Below are 23372 nucleotides of genomic sequence, written 5' to 3' on the forward strand. Positions count from 1 at the left end.
AGAAGAAACAGAAAATGTTATCAGCAACAAAGGAAACTTTGTTGAGGAAAGGGGGCAGGTGGGGATTTTTCTCCTCTCCCCCACCCCTTATCCCATTCCCTACACATATACATACACGCAAACCCCATTCGCTTTGTGCAATTGTTTCATCATTATTTGTTACAAGTAAAATAGAGATCTATAAATATACAGCTCTGACTCAAGTCCCATTTCAAGTATGATTGCGGAGTCCAGTATGCTATGGTGGTAAGTTCCTGGGGTGGGGAGTCTGGATCCAGCAGGCAGAGTCGAGTCCTGGCTTGCTGGGAATATGGAGCAGCAACAACATGCCCCCTGGCAGGAGGAGTCGGTAGCGCACCAGTTCTGCCCTTCAGAGCAGGCTACAGCTGAAGCATAATCAGGTGGGTTGAGAGGAGAGTCCATTCTCCACTCATGGCATTTCCCCTCACCCTCACACACACAGCACATGGAATGGGTGTGTAGAATATGCCTCTCCCTTTCCCACCTGCGCGGCAGCCTCGCTTCCCCTTCATGCAGAACGTTCTCCTCTGTCCCTGCCATCACTAGACAAATGGAATAGTTTTACTCCTGTCTGTGGTTATCCTATCTCTTTGGATCTGGTGGCTCTGGACCAGTAGGACGATTTTGCCACTCCAAGCTGTCAGAGTACTTGGTAGTTTTTCTGTTTGTTGATATGACAGCTGGACTGACAGTGAAGGGGTTGAGAAGGAAAGTGTGGCGTTTCCACTGAAATCCAGCAGCAGCAGCTAGAGGGAAGGGCTACAGATCATCTGAAGGCATCAGGATACAATAGGAGAGGGAAGGAGTTGATATGACCTGGCTTTGCCCAGCTGCAGTGATCGCTGGACTCTGCACCTGGCTTACCGGAGAAATACCCTGAAAATCTGGGCCAGCTGCCAGATCATTTCAGGATGTCAAGGATCGCACCAGACACAAACATTGCAGCTGCAAGACCTCTGGTGTCATCTTCCTGTCCCAGGAATACCCACTGTGACAGGTTAGAACAGGTTACCATGGCAATGTGCGCTCTCCCCTGAAGACAGCACTTTATCCCACTTCCAGTGATACAAAATGAGTCCTTGTGTTGGCTTTTGTGTGTGTGTGTGTGTGTGTGTGTGTCAGTTTCAAAAGAGATGAGGCTAATATGAGGCTCAGTAGGTTTTAAAATCGGGCCTGGGAAAAGTTAGCCTAGGTGACAGATACAGTGCATATGTGTGTCAGTGAGCACATACATGTATATGTTTGCATGTTAGTCAATTTGTGTGTGTGTGTGTGTGTGTCCTTATATTTGTATGCATTAGGGGTGCATGTATGAGTGATTGTGAACACTTCTGTGTCAGAGGGGTGTGGGGTGACCATGGCACCCACCTCTTTGAATCCCTCTACTAGTTCCTTCTTCTCTATTGCATCAAGTTCCAGCATTCTGTTCTCACCTTCAAAGGCCCTTCATAAATAACTCTGCCCCTCTCTGCTTAGCACATTGCCTTCCCACCATACACCCCCTCCACTCTGCCAGTGATGCCAGCTGTCACCCTGTTTATCTGCTTCTCCCACAGCCACCTCCAGGCTGTTCTCCGTGCTGCCCCTATACATGGAACACAGTTTCCCGGCTGGTCAGCAAGTTTCTATTTCATTGTCTCCTGAGGACCTGCTTCATCCAAGCTGTCTATAGGACACTTGCAGACTGAGGCTTCCCATTAGTCACCCACCAGTTGTGTTTATCTTATAAAACCATAAAATAAATACAAAGCCACGCTTCACCTTTTCATGCTGTGCACAAGCCTTCACTGAGTAACACTGGAATCTTAAGGATGTTGCCTCTGTCCTTTCTCTCCTGCTGCTCCCTACATCTTTGCACCATCTCTGAGATATCTTTGTAAGCCCCTCAGGACTGGTTGCCTGTATTGGGAGGCACCTAGCATACCTTTAGGTGCTCCAGAGTAGGAATGTATCGATACACATAGGTATGCAAGTGAGTAAATGTGTGCATGTGGTTATGTTTGTATGCACATGTGGTGGATTGGCATGTGTGCATTGCGGTATATTTGTGTGTGCATGTGGGTGATCCGTGTGTATGCACATAGTTATTTGTATGTACATGTGGGGGATAAATGTGTGTGCATGTTGGTATTTGTCAGGGTGAGCGCGTGGAGTCTGTGCACAGATCTTAGGGTAGGTGTGTCTTTCCAGTGTTCAAAGTGAGAAGGGGAATCTCCCCTCTCTCCCTATTGTGACCATCTAGGACCTATTCTCTTGGCCAAGTTTTCCTCAGCTGTACAAGAGATGGGGAGTAGCTCACTGTCCTGTAACACCAATGACTCCACCAGTGAGACTTAGACACTTGCTCTGGTGTCTTGGTCAATATACAAGGAGCTTCTTCAGCACAGTTGGCTGTTCTTTGTGGTTGCAGAAGGCTCTGCAGTGCTGTGTGGGATGTAGGAGGAAGTAGGGACTGAAGCGGAGAGGCGGGTGTCTGGACACCAGGATCTCCTGGAAGGTGTTGGCTGCCCTTGCTGTCCAAGGGGGCTCTGTGCAAGGATGAGGCACAGCAAGCACTTGAGGTCTGACTATAGTTTATTGACTTGGGAGAACGTGAGGGTGAAGGGGTGCCAAAGGGCCTGCTGCAGAGGAATGAAATTTAGAGCCAGATGTCCTAAACCCAGAAGCATGTTGCACTAATTGGATGAGTGGAGTGATAGCACAGTCTGTCCATCTGTCTGGGAAGATGGATCATGGGAGGACGCAGGCCTCACTGCTCTCAGGTACCCTGCTCACTTCTGCCCTTGCCTTCCAAGAAGAGTTTCATGCCACAGAGGAGATTTGCTTTTGTTCTTCATGTTCACCCTCTGTGTCACCCATTAGCGGCTGCCTCTTCTTCAGCTCTCGGTGGTATTTGGCCATGAGGGATGCATAGATACAGCCATAAGCTGCTGCCACCACCATCATGATACACACAATGCCACACACCACCCCAGCTATGATCACAGTACCAATGGCTCGGCGCACACTAACAGGCCGGTATCTCTGTTTCTGGGGGCACCCCACGCTCGGCTCCACTTCGGGTTCTGGACCTGACTTGGATTTTGAAGGAGTCGGGCTTCCTTTAGTGCATGGTGGGCCAGAATTGTCCAGCACAGTGGAGCCATTCTCATCCTCCAGCTGTGAACAGTAGTTGAACATCTCCATGGGGACCATTCGCATGTCCTTCCCCCGCAGCTCTTTGGGCAGCGTACACGCCAACTGGTCAATCTTTCCTCCTGTCCCAACAGAGAAAAAAGGGGTGATTCACAGCTCAATGTCAAGCAGGGCCTGGTTCAGTGTGGTGAGCTATGTCAGTACATTGTTGTGGTTCAGCTTTTAAATACATGGGGCTAGATTCTCAGCTTGTGTAAATCAGTGTAACTTACACTAGCTGAGGATCTGGCCCACAGAAGCCAGGAAATACAAAGGTCTGAATCCCCAAGTGACCATAACTGAGCCTTATCATACCTAAGGGGCTATAATCTGGTCTCTCTTGCATGAGTGCTCAGTGGAGTGTGGGAGAGGATGCAGGGAACCCTTCCATACTCCAAGAGGCAGCCAGAATCCAGCATCTTGTGTTCCCAGAGTGCAAGAGTGAGAAGGGGGTGGGTGGAGTCAGAGCATTGTCAGCTGCACTACACATGCCAGAGGTGATGGGATGAAGGCACGGCCCTGTCCCCATTCACTTTCACGCTGGTAGGGGGTCCACAGACAGTGGCGGGGGAGCAGACACTGCACTTTTTAAAATGGCGTATCAGTGGCTGCCCCTACCTTTGCTCATCCACTAACCTAGGAGACATTGTCTGTCTGCCTCAGCACACTGCAGGCAGAATGGTTTCAGCAGCTGCCACTGGTTGTGATCTCCCTCCACCACCTTTTAGGTGGGTAGGGCTTTAGTAGCTACACTCTAGCCCGAGGGGTGCATAGTTAGTATTTGGTAATGCTTTATACCTTCCATCTAAGGATATCAAAACGCATTAAAAACACGAATTAACTCACAAAGCCCTTTAAGGTATGAAGGTCAGTGTTGTTAGCCCCTTTTTACATATGGGGGAAATCGGGCACAAAAAGACAAAATAACTTGCCTAAGATGAAACTGCAAGTCAGCGACAGAATTCAAATGAGAATCCAGGTGCTAAAACTCCCAGTCCCATATTCTCACTAGTCGGCACTTCCCTCCATACATTTAGCAATCTATGCTGATGCAGGTGCTTCACTCTGTTTGTGCAATTTCCTTTGAAAGGAAAACCAGAATGCTCTCTGTCTGCTTCTCTTGTTCTGTGGTGTGAGAGTCAAATTCAGAAAACAAAAAAAAAAGTCAAAAAGAAAAAGAGGAACCAGTGTGCCTCTCGGTCTGTGCTTACATTGATGCATATGCCAGGGGTGGCCAAACTGTGGCTCATTGAAGTGTGGCTCCGGGAGCCTCCTCTGCGCCCCTCTCCCCGCCCCGCATTCTCCATCTACTAGTCTTGGGAGGGGGAGTTGAGAAGCACTGCCTGGCAGTGGGGTACGGACGTCTGCCCAGTGGGGAGGGGGGTCCCGTAGGGCTGAAGTCCTGAGTCCCAGCAGGTGTGCCCTTGTTCTCAAACGTCTGAAGGTTGTCGTATGTGGCTCAGAGGGTCAGTACATTTGGCCACCACGGCATATGCCAAACTGCAGCCTGGTAATTGCACAGTCATGTAATCTCTTCCCAGTGTGGTTATTTGAGATCAGTAGAGGGAACATGGCTGTTGCAATGCTGATAAGTTGAGGCCTACTCCTGCTTCAGAGAGAGCAGGGTCACGCCTTTGGTATTATCACAATATGCAGTGTTTCTCTTAAAGTCCCAGCACCTGGAGTCATGTGATTCTGCGAGAATTTCAGCTTTTATCCCTCAATGTTGCAGAGAAAAGCTTTAAAATGTAAACCCTATAGGTTCCAACATCAGATGGCAAACAAAAAGGTCTCCAAATTTATTATTTTTTTAAAAAAACCTCATTTTTTAAAGCCAGTCATGTTTTTGGGGCCTAACTCATGATTTTGGGTTGGCAATACTTGTGTGGCAGTACACCACCTTCAAACATCAACATTTCTGACATTTGCTTTACTGGAGCCAAAACTGAAGCTTTACCAACAGTCTTGTTTTAAGTTATCCCAGCACAAGGAAGTGGGCTGGAGAACTATTTTTAAGCATGAAAAGCACCTTTTTTTCAAACTCGTAACTCTAAAATTTTCAAGCTTTTTAAGCAAATTCTCCCCTCTCCAAAAAAAATCCACCTTTGGGTTTTGAAGCAAGTATGAAAAATAGCATCTGAAAAGAAGGTTTTAGAATGCAAGCACCTTCTCAGAAATCACTGTAGCATTACTACATTGTAGCATAGCACAGGATTATAGTACTGGCCTTCTTCTCTTTGGCCAACATCTAGAATTTAGGTCAGCCTGATCTGTCTTTCTTATCTCTGCCTGTCTGTCTACCTTTCTCCTCCACTGCAAAGCTTAGCAGTCAATCTGTAACCCTGTGACTGGATCCCCCTCCCCATGGCACCTACCGCGATAAGAGAACCATTCCATCCAGTGTTTGAAGTCTCTCAGGTTGCAGTCACATTCCCAGGGGTTATCCCCAACTTGGAGCTGCTGCAGGCTGACTAACGGTTCAAAGGTCACCCTGTCTAGGCTCTGTAGGCGGTTAGACCTGAGGGAGAGCAAGCGGAGAGCCGGGAGGTCATCGAAGATTCCTGAGGGTATCTGAGCAAGACCATTGATGGATAGGTCTAGCTGGCGCAGTAGGACCATCTGCTGCAGAAGGTCCTTGTCCAGGGTCCTGATACTGTTGTTCCTCAGCTGTAGTTCGGTGAGGTTCCCTAAGTCACTGAAGATGTTCTGGGGCAGCTGGTCCAAGAAGTTATTGGAAAGGTCCAGCCTCTGTAGGGCAGAGAGATTGGAAAAGACTGGTCCTGGCAGTATGCTTAGCTTGTTGTTGAGGAAGAGGAAGATTCTGGTGTTTGTAGGAATATCTGAGGGAATGGATGAGAGGCCCAAGCCGCTACAGTCCACTTCCAGACTGCCGCTGTTACACTTGCAGGAGGAAGGGCAAGTGAAGAGGGAGTCTGCTGCACACAGGGAGATCCAATAGGCAAGCACTAGTGGGTGAGAAGCGGAGAGGAGAGAGTGTGTGTGTTAGAACAGTGGTTATCCCACTTTAAGCCTTCATCCATTTTTAATATAGTTAAGGCTACAGTATGACCACAATGGAATTCTTCACTGCTGTTCCCTGCAGTATAATGAACTTTCTCCCAGATGTACCCTGACATTGCTATCTAGGCCCCTGGCAGCATGAGCTTGCTCTCAGCCTTTCTCCCCCTAGTGTTTTTTATGAACTACCAGGGCTAGTGAGTAAACATCCCTGCAGTTGCACTAGAAAGGTCAGCGTGTCCCAGAGGGGTTTGCTGCCTCATGTGAGGACACTCCACAGAGTTAGACTAGAATGGAGCACAGCATGATGGGAGACGTGGCCTGAGCCAAAGAATGACTCTCTCAAAATAGAGGGGCTGGGGGAGGGGTGTTGGTATATTTTTTAAAAGCCACTTTGCTCAGAAATAAACACCTTAACATTTTTTTCTGATCCGCCCAATTCCCTTAGAATATGATGTGTTATGGCTACGGCTGAGCCCTGCCCCACAAACTCTAGGGAAGCTGGGATATAGTGCTGAATTTCATGACCAGATAATGGTTCTTGAGATTTGGTAAGGGCTGAGAAGTCTAGATTTGAGAGACTCTGGGTATAGATCCAAACTTTGTAGCTGGTCATTATCTCTTAGATGGGCCAGACCTAACCCCTGGATTCAGACAACCCCTAACCTTGGGTAAGTTCAGCTCCAAATCCACACTTTGCAGCTTGGGCCCATCTCAAGTGGTGATGGGCCTCAGTGTTAATTAACCGAGACTGGTGTCCCAGTAAGGTGTAAACGTGCCCAACAGGTTCTCTAACCCACTGGATGCTCTGGCTTTGGCAGTGCTGTCCAAATGACTTCTGAAAACCACAAACACAGACCCACCTGCCTTTGCTAACCTGAGAGTCTGGCACACTGTGCAATGCTCCCCAAACCACCTGTTGCCAAGGGAGAGCTCAGAAAAAATGCAGGCTTAGCTGATGAAGATGTGAGTGTTGAGAAGGGTGTGGGAGGCTGAGCCTTGACTTGCAGTGTCTCACAGGTGGGGTTTAACCTTGGCTAGGCCAGGTGGGAGAATGGAAGAGGGCATTGAACTATGTCTCTATGGGCCTGAGTATGAACAAGTTATTCCACAGTGGTATCTGCCATCTGTATTGCTGGTCACATTGGTCTGGAGGGGCAACCATTTCAGTCATTTGTGTGGATCTTGTGGATGTGTATGGGCTGTAGCACTTCAACCCCTGTGGGGAACTAGTAGCCTCACAGTTACCACTTCATCCCTGTGACAACATAGCACCAGCAACAGGAGAACAAACTTTCTACCTCATACTGGCAGAGTGGGGGGTTTGCACCTGTGCTTCAGTACTGAGCTCTCATATTCATTGTAACTCCTTTCCTGGAAAGTATCTTCCGAGCGGGAAGTCTCTCCATCTCCCTCAATGTTTTCATGGGCTGCAAGTAGAGCATCTGACCAAAACTCAAGTTAGGTTTATCCCTACTTCATACCCAGTCCTCTCTTCTCTTCATTTTGCTTTGTAGAAGTCAATACCTTTAGATCGGGATAGCCAATAGGTGGATCATGGGCCAAATCCCCGGACGCTTTTGAACAAACCCTGAAATCTTTTTATTTACGTATTATCATTATTGTTATTTTCTCTGAAGTCTGGACCTTGACTATACCTTGACCAAGAAATTTGGATCTTGACAAAAAATAATTGACTATCCTGGCTTTAGATTCATTCTGCTGTTCAGTATTAAAGTAGATAAATCTCAGATAGTGTCCTTATAGTCCCACCATGGATTGTCTTTCATGGATTGGAAACCAGAATCTCTTATCCTGTCTGCTTTCCTGCTTCTGTTTGTAGGGACCAACTTCCAGAATGAATTGTTTCTTAGCCCCAAGGAACTCCTGGAAAGTACATCTTGGGAGAGGTAGCTGGTAGAAGCAGATATTTTGGAGAAGCTGGGACTGAAGCAGCTGTGAGCGTCCTCTACTATCATACTCTTATCCCATTCTTTTGGGGTTTATTATGTCCTACAATCCATTTTGGATGTTGACTTGGTTTATATCAGTGATGTCCCATTTCCCAGTAATAGGGCCAAATCCTGTGGTCCTTGCTCAGGTTTTATTCAGTCCTTTTGGAATTCAAATTCCCATTGACTCTAGTGGGAGTTTGCCAGATAGTGGACTGAGTGAAGACTGACGTAAGGGCTTCAGGATTTGGTTCATAGGCAGGGCAGCTTCTTGAAGCACCAGAGGATGAGGCGACAAGGGTGCAGAGAGAATGTCCCAGATTTTCTTTACTCGGGCTGTATCTCATGATTCCTTCAGTCAAGTGAGATTGTCTACATCGGCCTAGGAGATAGCAGTCAGAGCCCCGCTTGTCTCAGCTCTCCCTAAGGAGGAAAATGGATCACTGGGGCCAAACTGAAGGAAGATTTTTATCCTAAGCCCCCCATGCCTTCCTGTCAAGCAAAGGTTGGGGTCAATAGTACAGAGACTCTCCCTCAGGTGCCATGAAAGCAGATCCTGTCCTGTGCATTGGCACAGTGGCAGTGCTTGCTGGCTGGATGATATTTAATTCCACTCAGAATATGTCTCTCTCTTGTTGCAGAATGGGACTTGAAAGAACAAGAGTTAGAGAGGGGAAGAGAGAGAGACATGAGTCACTCAAATGCCCCTGCCTTTTCCTGGATGCTTGACAGAAGTACAGGATTAATAATAGATTGACAGCTCTGATGATGAGATAACACTTAGCCTCTTTGTATAGAGAGAAAGGCCAGAACATCCAGGTAATGTGATAAGGTGATGCTCTGTTCAGGGCTTGTCTCTCCAAATACCTACCCTCTATTGGCCCCTGACTGAGCTGCTCTGGGATTCTGCCATAAGAGCTGGCCCTGGCTGGCAGAAGCAATGTGTCAGACAGCTGGGTGTGGTTGTGTTCAGGAAATTGATTTACTCCAGGTCTCTGCACTGATGCAGGGTTTGCCAAAAAGAAAGAGAGGCTCCTCATTGCCCCCTGGAAACATGGACACCAATACTGTCCATTTTACTAAAATAGCAGTAAGGCAGAGGTCTGGTTTCGTTTTCCATCCCCTTGAAGGATGCATCTGTTCTGGGTATGGATTGAGATCTGGAAACTCATCTCACAATGAGCACCCAGCCTCTCACTAAGAGAAGCAAAGATGTGGTAGACAAAACATTAAGCTTTCTTTCAGCCAGCATAGTTCAGAGCAGCATTGCAGCAGTAGGAGTGGAATGTACTCTCATCTTAGGGAAAGATGATGTTACTTTGTGGGGTGTTCAGAAAGCTGAGCCAGGAGTATCAGATTAGGTCAGGGCTCAGTAACATGCACAGTAAATAATTTATGTAGCAATCTAGTTGGTGCGGATGGATTACAAAGATGGTCTTCTACAGAGAAGGAAATAATTCCCTCACCTTCTTACAGGGGCAGCCCTAGGTCAGAATTTTAGGTGGGGGACTATAAGCCTGTGTGACTGCCTGTGTTCTCATTAGCGAGGATCATTTTGTAAAAGGGCCTCTCTTTCCTTTACTGTGATTACCAGACTGTTCACTGAAGTACAGACACCCTCCCTCCCTGCAGTCCCTGCTGCTGCTTCAGAGCGCTCTCGAGGCATGTGTTCCACACTCTGGGACAACGGAGCAGCTGCCCCAGCGTGGATCCTTCAGTGTGAAGATGGACGAGCTAAAATGTTCATTTACCAGCAGTGCGTGGGATGGAGAGTTGGGATGAGGGTCCATTATTCCTCTTTGATTTGTCTACATGTGGCAGGGCCCCAGTGATAGGATCACTGCTCACTTCTTCTACTAGCCCAGATCTACAACACCTTCCTCCCCAAAGAGCCAGCAGCCCTGCTCCGCAACCCAGGTCCTAGTCAGGATCACAAAGAGAAGGGAGGAGAAATCTGCTCTTTACAAGGTCTGAAGCTGACAAATGTTGTGTGTGGCCCTTGGGCAGTAGCTGTGCTCTAGTGCCTGTCCCTCCGTCTCTCCCCAGCCAGACCCAGTCCAATGGCAAATCAGAAACACTTGTTACAGACCCTCCCACCTTAAACTCATCTTGAGCGTTATAGGCTCTCGCAGCCAGCCTGGCCATTCACTCAGTGCCTTGGGTTCTGGGAACTAGCTCAGACTTCTTGATACTTAGCTACCCCACATCCTTCCCCTGCTGCAATCTATTTTCTCTCCTGTCCCCTGAGACACAGGGGCGCCATACTTAGCACCTGATCTCCCAAATGGTCAGTACTTACAGCAGGTCTGTCGCCACCTCATGGAAAACCTGTTCCTCCACCAGTGGCTAGCACTCCCAGACAGCATTATGGTCACTGTTTTCTCCAGTCTGGCTTCCCGTCCTCTAGCCAGCCTGCCACACGTTTTCACAGGATGGAGGAGCAATCTGGGCACCCTACCTGTCAGATACTAAAAGGAAAAGCAGAAGCACATGGTTCTCAGTTCTCTAGGGACTGGAGGAGACAGGGACAGGCTCCGGGGTTCTGTTTCCCTCCCCAGTTATGTTTCACCCTTGGGCGTGGGGCTGGCAAACTGTTTTAGAGAATAAGGGTGCGAAGCGAGAGGAAGGATGATGGTTAATTCAGTTTGGAATTCCTTCCCTCTCACCACACACGTGCTGATACCGACTGTTTATCCACTCCCTGTGACACGGATTTGCAGTGGTGTAGGCACTGGAAGTGGCTGCCAAGCTGCCTTTCACCCTTGCAAATGCACCCTTTCTCTTTGGCGGTAAAACAGATGTAACGTCTCCAGCGGAGATGTATATAACACAGCTCATCAGCTTGGGGATTTCAGACTGCAGCAGATGCAGGAGCCAAAGAGCAAGTGAGCAGAATAGGAGCCTCATAGCAGAAGAGAGGACTAGGAATGGGGGGGGAGGGGAGGAATTACGTCTCAATTAGAAGAAGAAAAATGCTCTTCCTAATCAGAAACCCACAGTCCATAAAACTCTCCTCTGAAAAAAAGTGACTATGACAACAGGTCTCCCCATCCTCGCCCTTCCCTCTGAATAAAGACAAGCAGGGAAAGGAAGATGGAAGCTCTGCAGACCCTTCTGTTCCTCTGCCTACTCTTTCAAGTATCAGCAAGGGGATATTTTCCAACACTCACACCAGGGGTTAGTTGGGCAAATTCCCACCGATGTACAGGAGACTCGCATGGCTGAACATCTCCCCCCTCCACCTCCCTCCGGAGGGCTCTGGCGATGCCCCTAGCCTTTATTTTTAGATGTGCACAGTGCACTCATCAGGGCATTTTCTCCCAGCACATGTGCCTCAATTCCACTTGCCTATACCCTGCAGTGACTGATTTATTTTCAAGGACAAGCAAAACACCAGGAGATATTTTAATTATTGTCTCCGGAAGAGGGGTGAGCAGATTTAGTGGCTGGGCTGGTACATCTTGCGAGGCTGTTGTAGATAATCATATCAAAATGCCAATGCACAAGATGCATTAACAGCAACAATGCCCAAAAGACTCCCTACCCCACCCCACAACTGAGCTGGACTATCTTGCCTACAGTCTGTAGCTGAAGGAAAAGCTGAAAAATAGCTGCCCGCATTCCATATGTTTGCTTGCTGGGTTTAGAGAGGTGCTTTCACACCATCTGTAGCCATGGCTCGTCTTAAATGCAGCCTCGGAAATCCCTCGGTCTGTCTCGCTTTCTCAGTGGGAACAGTGAAAAGCCAGGAGCACTTACCTGGAGGGGCTTTGCCAGCAACTGCTTCCACCCGACTCCCTGGACACTGTCCAATTGCAGTCTCTTCTCTCTCCCTCCTTGACTTCAACTCCCAGCCAACAGGCTTTCTCTGTGTCCTATTTAACTCCCTACACCACAGGAACAAACGGCAGAGTTAAGCTGACAGCCACAGAGACTTATGCAGCTGCTGGATAGCTGGTGTTGATCAGTTTCAAATCCTGTTGTTGAGTGTTCCTGTCCTCCCTTAGGCAGCAGGGGATGCTTGCCACTGCCACTCTCTCTCTCTCTTTCCCCTTCTTTCCATCTAACTTTTCCTGTGTTGTAGAGCACTCGGATCCTAGCCTGTTGGTTTGTTAACACCCATCTGTATCACCTGGCTCAGCTCCACCCAAGGGTGCTAAGCTTTAAAAATCTTCCTGGGTGCTTCCTGAGCCCCTCCCATCAATTCCTTAGGTGGCGTTTTCACCCCACACAATCTGCCCTGCAATCATTCCTCTCCATCCCAATGCCCAGTGTGCTGTGAGGGCTCCGAGCAATGCTGGCAGCACCTGAGCACTAGGACAGTGATGGAGTTGGTGTCTCTGGCCCTACTTCCCTCTGCTCTGGCATGGAGAATCCAGTTCAGGTGTTAAATTCTGGTACATCACAGGCTCCTCTTCCAGTGATACATTGACAAAGCTCAAGCACACCACGTGGGGTGGGAGGAGGAGATGTGCAGAAATGAGCCTTTTCCCTGTGTAGAGAATGTATTGTAGTGTCTAGTGATTAACACCTGTTCAGCCTTTAATTTGTCTCTCCTGTACTGCAACATGCGCAAGAATGGCTGTGCCTATATGCACATATGACTATGTAAAGGCATATGCCACACTTGTCCCTGTAAACATGCACCATGAGCCTGCACGTAAACATACCTAAATGCACTTGCATGCCACTTATGTGAGTACGTGCGTTTGTGCACATACGCCCAGCCGTGGGCATGTGACATAAATAGCCTACAGAGGCACAAGCACACACATACATGTATGTGCATGTACACATACTCCTGAATGCCATGTGACCCATATGCATACACACCAATGTTTTGTACAAACTTGTACACATTGCTGCGTTCTGGCACCCAACATATGCCTTCATGGTGCTCTGTCTCATACAAGCGGCAAGCAACCACCAGGAGCTCGGCCAGTAACCAGGCATCAGCCAGTCATGAGTAGCCCAGCTAATTCCCATCCACCTGGGGTTAGAGGAGCCACTATGGCAGCCTGAGATTCAACTCCACAAGGGAAATCCCCAAATGGCTGGGTCGGCCAACATTTAGGCTGCTTTGCATCATAGGATCAAACCCTTAGTGCTCCAGAGACCTGGAGTCACTGTATCCTCTGGGCCTACGGGATTCCCTCTGGTACCTGGGACACTGTGTCCAATGTGTCCACTGGGTGTCCTATGGTCTCTAGGACACTGTATTCTGAGCCCAGGGGATGCCCTGTGATCATGACGACCCTGTGTCCAATGCATTCTTCCATGCACTTGAAATTCAACACTTTCCAAATTCAGCAACAGTGCCCCCGGCAGCCTGTGGAGCAAGGAATATGCTTTTTCCTTGTGCCCTTTGACAGAGCAGACCAGGGGGCAAAATGTTTGGTTTCAGCTCAGGGCCACAGAGCGAGTTAGTCTCTCACCGGCCTCATGTTACAATTCCCCAAAATGCACTGAGCTGTAGCCCTACTCTGACATTCGGCCTACCATGTGGGCTCCCTGTGGAGCGCCTTCCCATCCTGATTAGCTCCCTTGGGGACCTGAAAAGCTATAGAGTTGTTAGACAACCCGAAAGCGATAGAACATTTCACTTTAATTGCTCCTGTGATTGTTGTCAGGCATCCTAGTGTATAAAAGCTACAGCAGGTGCCCCTCCCCTCCCCTCTCCTCTTCCAGTTCTGCCACTGGTGACTGGCACCATATCACTTAAAATGTGATTGAGCTGAATCAAAACTTTCCAGGACTAGGGTCCCAAAGAGCATATTGTGAGGGTGAGGAGAATCTCTGTGGGCCCTGCCTCTGCATGTTGTTTCGGCAATTCTATAATATCTTCTATCCAAGGCTCTCCACGTGCTTTACAAACGTTCATAAGTATTACTATTTATCATGGAGTTAATCAACTAAGGGCAGGATTTTCTGAAGTACTTGCAGCTCCTTTTGACCTTCCAATTGGAGTGGTGGGTTTTCAGCATGTCTGAAAATCAGACCTGAGCCCCACGATAAGAGTACCAGAGATAGGTAGAGGAATAGCATTATCCCTATTTCACAGACAGGGATACTGAGTCACCAAGTGGTCAAGTGGTTTGCCAAAGGTGTCAGAGAAATCAGATGAAGTCAGAAGTACAGCCCAGGAATCCTTTGCTTTAACCAGTAGTGTCAGTCCTTTCCTCTAACCCTTAGGTCACAGATCCAACATCAGCCCCTTTCAACAGCCTGTGTCTCTGCGGGCACGGGTGACGTCTGTTAGGGAAGTGTAGGTAACAGAGACTACAGCAGATGCCAGCAATAAATTACAGGAAGTGCGCGCGCACACATACACACAGCCGCTGATGAGTGATAGGAAAGTCCATCTCCAGGGCTAAATTGCTTTAGCCTTTATCTGGAATCCAGCAGGGAATGAATGGAAGATGCTTTAAGGAGATTACCTTTTTTTTCCCCCTCCCTCCATGGGGGAGGCTGTTGTTGTTGCTAAGATTCTTGTTTCACTGCAGTCCGAGACCTACCCAAAGGAGAGGGGGTGATGGCACCCCCATGTACAGTGATTAGAGCATATAGTGTTATTTCTACATAACCTCAGTCATCCCTAGAGGGCAAGAGTCTGGACACCAGGAATGGGGGGAGGCAGAGACCATGTGGGCTGATTAAAGCCATTTGAAAAACATGTTAAACAACTGGCTGATGAATCCTAGGTGGGTCCATTTGTCCCTGAGCAGCACCCAGGGTGGGAAGAAGAAAAGGAGTACTTGTGGCACCTTAGAGACTAACCAATTTATTTGAGCATGAGCTTTCGTGAGCTACAGCTCACTTGGTGACATGAGTGTGAAACCATCTGTGCCAGCCCAAGAGACCTGGGCAAAGGCTGCAAAAAAATTGACCACGAGTATTCATATTTTTAAGCTTATTTGTTCCTGCCATGGCCACTCCCTTTTTGTTTATTATTTATTTATGTGTATTACAATAGCACTCCAACGTCCCAGCCAAGATCAGAGTCCCACTGTGCTAGGCACTGTACAGGCACATAGTAAGAGACAGTCCCCGTCCCAAAGAGCTTACAATCTAGATATCCTGGGGCTTGTTTTCTGTGAACTTTCATTGTTTTAACACACATGCACACAAAAATTGGGTGATAAACTCTCATGCTCAAATACTCCTGGAAAGCAGATTATACAGTCACACCAGAAACCTGATTATGGGAGATATTCATCCAATAAGGGAAGTAAAACAACACCAGGTAGTTTGTATTGATCCGTCACAACTAAGCAGCCCATAGCCGTCCAATAGCAAAATTTATGAAAAATCCCATTGAATAATCTTAAGAAAATCATGATCCACTTGCAGACATTTGACAAACAGAAAAAAGGTGGAATCTATCAGATCCGTTGTGTGTTATGAATTAAACACTCTTCCCTATTCCCAAGTATGTGTATGCTGATGTCAGAAACTACCTGTGAATTCCCAACACCTAGGCTCAGATGAAGCGTAAACGTGATTATTGGCTCAGTGAAGTATGGCATCAGGGAATGAGAATTAATATTCGGAATTTCTGTAGCACTTGACATCCAAGGCTCTTCCAGTGTTTTACAAACATTAATGAATTTAGCCTCGCAGCATCGCCGGGAAACAGGACACTGCCATCCCTAGTTTACAGATGGGGAAACTAAGCACAAATAAGTTGAGGCCTAAATTTCCAAACATGGTCACAAATTTTAGCTGTCTTAAGTTTGGGCTGTCCAGCTTGGGACATCTGATTTTCAGAGGAGCTGAGCACCTGCAGCTCCCATTGAAGTCATTTAGAGTTAAGAGTGACACGTTGGCCATTGAAAACGTGAGGCACCCACAAGGTAGCGGACACCTTTGAAAATGTAGGGCTAAGTGACTTGCCCAAGGTCGCCCAGGGAGCCTGCAGCAGAGCCAGGGCTAGAACGGAGAGCTCCTGATTCTCAGTCCTGTCCTTTTACCAGGAAAGCATTATTTTTATCACCACTCTCAAAAAAACAAAAACAAAACCTGGCTCCCAGCATCTGAGTGTCAGACACTGGAGAAGCTGGGGAGGGTAGAGATTTTAAAATTCAAGGAGCCCAAAGAAGAAGCACAGAACAACTGGAGAAGGGGAAGATGTAGAGTGGCTGAAGAGAACTAGGGATGCATGGTGCAGCTTACGGAAGCAGGTCCAGAGTAGTGAGGTGGGGAGATTGGGGAATGTCCAACTCTGGAGTGACACAAGAGGTCCAGAGCAGCACAGGAGTGGCATATGGAGGTGGCCCAGAGCAGCAGCAAACGGAGAGGAAGGGGGCAGGGAGCAATCCAACCATGTATCCACCAGCATTTGCTCAAGGTAAGGTTGAATACTACAGATCACATGTAATATTTCCTGTAGTGAGAGGGAGGAAGCTGAGAAGGGGAGCGGAAGAGAGGCTCAGAGGGGAGACACACAAGGAGGTTACCTGGCTTCCTTCTCTTCTGCGCTGAGTGCAGAGGAGCATTATGGCTCTCCTCACTCAGAGGAAAATTAATAACAAAGTGCTGCAGGAAGGGGGATTCCATCTGAGGCTGGAGACACCATTTTCTGATCCAAACAGGAACAGTTGCATGTGGGTAGCAGCTTGTCAGCGGGCCTGCCAATTCTAATCCAAATCCTGATTTCTCTCTCTCTCTCAGTTGTGGAGGGAAGAGCCTTCTCTACCACAGCTTTAATTTCCTGCAGGGGTTAATCCCATGGGCAGCAGTGGCTCAGGCCTTTAATCCTCCCGTTCAGGCTCGTGACAGAAGGATTGCATCCACTCTGACCTCAGCAGGCATGATGGAGACAGAGGATTGCTCCCTCTCCCCTCCCCACACCCTGGCCATGCCCCTTAGTCTGCTGGAGTTTAAAATGCTCCTCCCTAACTCTTGTAAAGTGCCCCCACCCCGCAAGGTTAGGTCAGTGTCACATGCCCTGTTGGAGGAGGGGATGTTGCTTGAGAATCCTGGCTCTGATGCTTTCACCTCTCACAGAGAACGGCATTTTCCACGTTCTCATTTGGCTGGCACTCAAGGACTCAGGGCCCAGAAAGAGAGTGGGCCCCTCTGCAGTGACATGCCGGGAACCGAGGGGTAGGGAATGGCCATACACCTATGACAAGAAAATCCTCAGATGCAGCCTTAAGACTCCCTTGTGCCTCTGCCAAAGGGGCCACTTTCATGCAGGTGCCTCACTTGAGGCATCCAGGTTTCAAAATGCTGGCCTTAGTCTCAAGGTTAGAACGCAGGCGCTCTTGGTTCACTGCCCTGTGCTCAGAGCATGAGGTCACGCCTCTCTCCAATGGGAGCAGACAGCCTCTCCAAGAGTGGGGAAAGTGAGATCCAAGCCAAGAGCCCTCTGACAACCCTCCACTAAACCTAGCACATCACCCCAGTGGTCCAGCCCCACTTCCAGAGGGCACCACATGGGGAAGGAACCTGTCAGTGGGATGAAACAGAGTGGGCTGGGTTGAACAATCTCACCCCTGCACCCAGTGTATGGCTCCATTGGCCCCTTTCTCCCCTCCCCCTAGAGAGATAACAGCCTTTGTGTGCAACCAACTAACCCAGCTCATCCTGTCACTCAAGCTGGGCTGCAGGGCTGAAGGTTGGGGGTTAAATCCCAGCAGTGATTTATGATGCGGGTGGGAGGGTTACTGAATTTGTACATCAGATTTTTTTTCTTTTCTCCTTGTAAAAAAATCTAAGAACTTACAGGTTTTTAAAACGATGTTATTTGGGATGCAAAGTCAAGCACTGCACAGTTAGGAAATGCCAAAGTTAAGGTTGCAGGCAGTGTAGTTGTAGTCGTGTGGGTCACAGAATATTAGAGAGACAAGGTGGGTGAGGTAATGTCGATTATCGGACTGTGAAAGAGACATGGTTATCCAGCAATTTACTGGGGACTGGGATAGGGATCAGAGCAGGATTTAAGCACCCTGATCAGCCTCTTGTAAGAAAACATGGCGTATGGAGGCAAGGTATTGGTTCTTTTTGAATCAGCAACAGGTAAATATGGACAGTCCTTAAAGTCCTCATTTCTACCCCAAAACCCCACTCTTGCATACATGAACCCCCTTTATGATATTCCAGTCCTGAGCCTCTCCCCTGACTATCCTGGGGCTGTTTCCTGCATCTCCCAGCCCTTGCATTATCACAAGCATACCTGGCTAGCCAGCCCCCCACCCCCCCCACCACCAATCCTGCCCCCTGAACCTCCCACCACCACAATTTTCCGGTCCTGCAAAGCCCAGAAAATACATAACAGTCATCCTAAAAGAACATTTGAAAAGCAAGACAAAGGGCTGAAAGCTTGAGCGGCTCATTAAGATATCAGAGCTGCTAATTCACCTCACTAGCAAGCAGCAGTCACAGCTGTTGGAAGCAGGGGCATCACTGCAGTCTGTGGTGTGGAAAATTGTTAGGGCTTTTCCCCCCTCCCCCAAAAATGCCTTTTCCCAGGATTTACCTTTAACTGCCCCAGGTGAATGATGTTCAGTTATGGAGCCTGCACTAATGGCAGGCAGGGAGACAGCTCCCTCAGGCCCTTCATTCATTTGGAATAATTCACTGGCACACAATGCTCACCCACAGCAGTCACAGGAAAATCCAGTCCCCCAAAATGGAGCCTAGTGATAAAACCCCAGAGAAAAGTGGTCTGAGATTCTGAAGAGACCTCAGGGGATAAAAATGTCCCTTGTCTTGTGACAAATCTATATGTCCCTTCAAAGGTGACCGCATCATTAAGTGCCCCCTTCCTGTGAGTTGCTTGTGTAATAGCATTCAGGATCACAGTTGCTCCAGCTCATATCAAAATGGGCCCCTCTTAATTTTTCCTCCAGATCCTTAAGTGGCAAGAACAGTCCCAGCCAGCAGAGCAATGTCATTCACGCCTAACTATAACGTTAACATTAGAGGTGGATCTGAATCAGAACATTACATTTGAATATCCGAAACTGTGGTACGACTTGGATCCAGATCCTGATCTCATTACTGGGGCATCTCTCTGTAATGAACTGAAATGGTCCAAGTATCCCCAAACCAGGGAGACGTTCAGCTCCGTGTCCAGGGGTGGGTCTGATCTTTTCTCTCTCAAATTAAAATAAGCTGCAGTGCTAGTGACAGGCCAGCTATGAAATGTAAGCATTGTGGCAGAGTGCTGTGTAACATACATGGGTGCACGTCTCCTTCTACACGTACACACACACACACACACACACATAATCCACCTCTTGAGGCAGGATCAGGAAGAAGTTTCACATTCAGCTCTCTCAAGCCCTCCTTCATCTGCCCCCCTTGCTCCCAGGCAGATCCACCTAAAGGAATGAGACTGAAAAAGGCTGCAAATCTCTCTCCACCCTCCTCTCTCCTCCCTGCAGCAGGATACCCTCATACAGGTTCACAAATCTCTGGGCTCAGCCTCTGGGGACTCTTAAGAGAATTCTGGCTCTATTTTTGGCTCTTGTGACATAACTTCCTTGAGTTCACGCCTTGTGACAGGGTTTTCCTGAGTACTTTGTGGGCAGAAGACACACAAATAAAAACAAACCTAAGAGAAAGTGCCCTACCTCATAAGGCTTGTTTACTGGAGCCTGGACTTCATATGGACCAGTCCTTACACAATACTTCCATCAGCTTCCTGTCCTCATTCACGTTTGCATTTTATACAGTCCCTTCGAAGGCAGCTCAGCCCAGAAACATTCCTTGAAACCTCCACAGGCAAGACCAGTGGCACCCCCAGTTTCAGACCCATCCTTTATTGTTCTGGATAGGAAGACAATATTTTGTGGTGCTTATCCAGTACATATTGGTCCTAGCACCAAGTACTTAAGATCAGCGCTGTACTCAGATTAGAGCTGCTCATGCTGTAGACAAAGATTTCTGTGCCATTCCTGGCTGACAGGAGTTACTTCCAGTCCCCCAACACCTGAACTGAATTAAAACCGGTACCATCCATCCCTGGGGCAGAATCTGCAGTTCTGTCTGGTCAGTAAAACGGCTGCCCTGTGGTTGTCTCAGCAGTACCTTGTGACAGGCAGTTTTGTCACTGCCGGTGAACCCCCTCCCTGTGGCAGCAAGTGCTCTGTGGACAGAAGATGGCAGTGAGCAAAAGCCCACTGCAAGATTTCAAATAGCTGGGCACAAATATAAAACAGAGACACCTCTACTTACTGTTCTCTGCCTGGAACAGAGCCTCTTGCGCGTTCTCCAGGTCCTTCAATAAACCCCGACGAGTCCCAAAACAAATCCAGTGGAAGCGATCAACAGCCAGGCGAGCGCTCAATGGACTCTAGTGATCATCAGCCCCCCTGCTCCCTGCAGGGTGCCAAGATGCTAGCAGTGCCCGAAGTGCAGAGAGGAAGGGTTAGAGGACAGCATGTAAAAGAGATTGTAATCCTCTGTAAATAAGAAATAGGGGGAGAAAGGGAATGAGACCGAAAGGGGGAGGGAATGCGTGCTGTGGAGTGACAGCTGGGGGTACATCTGCGAAGACAGCAGTGCGTGCACACCCACAGACAAGTGCATGCACACGCTGTGTAAAGGAATCAGCCAGCCAAGTGGGCAGAATCCACTCTGAAATGCCCAAAGGTGCAGACAGGAGACTGGAAGGTTTTAATTCCTCTCAACTCAGCCTCAAGAAAGAGCAACTGCTTTTGTCGCCTGCCCGGCTCCCCCTGTCTGGTGAATGGAATACATGGGCTTGGGGGGGGGATGGGGAGAACTCCCTTCAGCCCCTGTTAAAGCAGGCTGAAGTCATCGGGACCAGGTTACTGGGAGGAACCCATGCACTGAGCTGCCTCCTCCCCTTTCCCCTATCATAATAAAGCCACAGTGAAAGGAGAGGTGAAGGGGCCAAGCCTTTGTGTCTGCTAGTTTCTAAATGGAGATTGGGACAGCATGGAGTCGTGAAAGGGACAGTGTGGAGAAAGCCTGGGGACTGGCCACAAAACAAGCATCCCCATGGGGAGTTCCGAGGGCAGGGAAGGGGCAGGAGGCAGCACCTTAAGATAGACCCTTACAATGGGCTGGATAAAGGGCAGTCAGCTGCAGCAGTTGTGTTGAGCAGCTTGAGAGCAGCAGGAAGTACTGGGCTATTGTAAAGCTTGAGTAGGAGAGGAATATGCATGTCCTGGCATTAGCTTCCCTAGGAGCATGCAGAAGAGAAAACAGAAAAACTTGAGGACCAGGGTTGTGGGGAGATGACTGGTCTAGAAAGCAGCCTGGCTTTTCACAATGCTCCCTTCTGGTTTGGGAGTGCAGAGGGAAGAGCTTGGTCATCAGCTCATGCATCCCAGGCCAAACCTTGCCCTCAGTTACACCACTGTAATGCCACCTTGACACCACTGAACTCAGCGGAGTCACTCGGCCTTTACAGGGGTGTGACTGAGACCAGAATCCGTCCTATTGGCTCTGTGAGTCTTTCCAGTGCATCCTGGCCACTGGCCCATAAGCCTTCCCTTTCTTAATCAAAAACTTCCTTCTCTTGCCTTTGTCTTGTCCTTGATTTCCAGTCTGGGTGTCCTAGCCACAGCAGGTAAATCCTGTGAAAAATCATTCTTTTTCACCTTACCTGCTTTAATGGCCCTGTCTCCAACCTCCAATTCCTTTGGTGGGCTGCACTTGCTTTAGATGTTTTTTTTTTTTTTTTTTTTTTTTTACTATTACTGTATTATATTATTATTAGTTTGTCCTGAAGTTATTTTTTAAGCCAAATGTTTCTTGGCTCTTTGGTCAGTCACTTAGAGAGAAAGGGCCAAATTCATCCCTGGAGAAGGTCCATTGGCTCATGCTAGCAAACGAAGAGAAGTGGGTAAATTGTTCAATGACAAGACAGAGGGAATGAAAATAATGTTTTTATTTAAATGGCAGGCCAGCTGCTGTGGCAGCAAAGGCTTTTGAATGGTAAGGTACATCTAGATAAGCCGTCTACCAGCTGTAATCTTATCGCTCTTTGTTATGACTCTTTATTATGAGGTAGACAAAGAATGAAATCTTGAGGAAAGCTCCTTATGAGAAAGGCATATGGATAATCAAAGAGACAACCCAAGAAAAGGCAGACAGAGAGAGACAGACGTGGATGAGTTAATGACAACAGACGTGGTGAATGGAGGAATGAACAGGCGGAGGGGAATAGTATAAACAACACGCTGAGCCGTGGCATGTGGTTTCTCGGAGATGTAGTTGCAACAGTGCTGCAGGGGCATGATCAGTTTGCAGCGACTAGAGGATACCTGCTGGTGGGAAGCTATGCATGAACTTGGGATGTCTGAATAGCGCACCAGTATCGGACTATTCAACATATTATGTTTTCTCCCTTCACGTACTTTATTCTACCGCAGGGGAACTACGGTTGCTCAAGTTTTTAGCATGTCAGTAGAAATAATACCATTATCCAGGGTCACCTCTAGGACTTTAGGGTCGTTGCTGTGCTGTGCTCCACAGCCACCCTGAATTTCGTAGCAGAGTAGAACTCCCCTCTTGCGCTGGAGCAAAGAAGGCTCTCAGGTAGCTCTTAGCTATTCTTTGGCGCATGCGGTGACTTTTTATCACCAGTTTTTCCTTCCTCTCATCCCTAAGCTTCTGACTCATTGTCTCCTGAATCTGTGTCTCCTGCCTTCCTCCTTCCTCCCACCCCCTTCCAAAGCACGGACAGCCTGCAGCACAGCCAGGCCACTACTGCTTACTGCCCCTTACAAAAAGGAAAGGAGGACTTGTGGCACCTTAGAGACTAAGAAATTTATTTGAGCATAAGCTTTCGTGAGCTACAGCTCACTTCATCGTTGCATCAGATGAAGTGAGCTGTAGCTCACGAAAGCTTATGCTCAGATAAATTGGTTAGTCTCTCAGGTGCCACAAATACTCCTTTTCTTTTTGCGAATACAGACTAACACGGCTGCTACTCTGAAACCTGCCCCTTACACTACATCTACGTACTAGCACTAGCTCAGTGGTAGTGTAGCCAGGATAGCACGGAGAGCGGTGGCATGGGCTTAGCCACCCTGAATATGAATCCCTGGGATTCAGGCAGGTTTGGATGCAGCACAGTTAGCCCGTGCTGTCACTACTTATTACACTATTGTTTTGAGTATGCTAGCTTGGTGTGAGCTAGCACAAGTATGTCTACACGAGCTGGGAATCACACCCAAGTATAGACATAGCCTGAGAGGCTGTCCCCTGCCTCTTCTTTCTCAACCC

At 48.2% G+C, this 23372-nt stretch overlaps 2 protein-coding genes across 8 annotated transcripts in view; one reads left to right on the forward strand and one right to left on the reverse strand.

Annotated features, from left to right (window-relative positions):
• Positions 1 to 20857, reverse strand: part of LRTM2 (leucine rich repeats and transmembrane domains 2) — a 40176-nt gene extending 19319 nt beyond the window's left edge. Inside the window, exons 1-5 of one of the 3 annotated variants that reach the window (XR_006288763.1) lie at positions 20349 to 20857; positions 11925 to 12052; positions 10465 to 10633; positions 5571 to 6161; positions 2267 to 3278 (exon numbers count right to left, since the gene is read on the reverse strand). Coding sequence is in view for 2 of the 3 variants with exons in the window: in XM_007070807.3 (XP_007070869.2) it covers positions 2824 to 3278; positions 5571 to 6161; positions 10465 to 10531 (1113 nt within the window). In the remaining variant the exon portion in view is untranslated. Of the gene's footprint in view, positions 1 to 1224; positions 3279 to 5570; positions 6162 to 10464; positions 10634 to 11924; positions 12053 to 19744; positions 20260 to 20348 lie in introns of those variants that run through there. The other 2 variants (XM_007070807.3, XM_037877819.2) reach the window with 2 other exon arrangements.
• Positions 1 to 23372, forward strand: part of CACNA2D4 (calcium voltage-gated channel auxiliary subunit alpha2delta 4) — a 203355-nt gene that overhangs the window by 135583 nt on the left and 44400 nt on the right. The gene's annotated exons all lie outside the window — the stretch shown is intronic.

The sequence above is a fragment of the Chelonia mydas genome, chromosome 1, assembly GCF_015237465.2.
Source record: "Chelonia mydas isolate rCheMyd1 chromosome 1, rCheMyd1.pri.v2, whole genome shotgun sequence".
Classification (NCBI taxonomy): Eukaryota; Metazoa; Chordata; order Testudines; family Cheloniidae; genus Chelonia; species Chelonia mydas.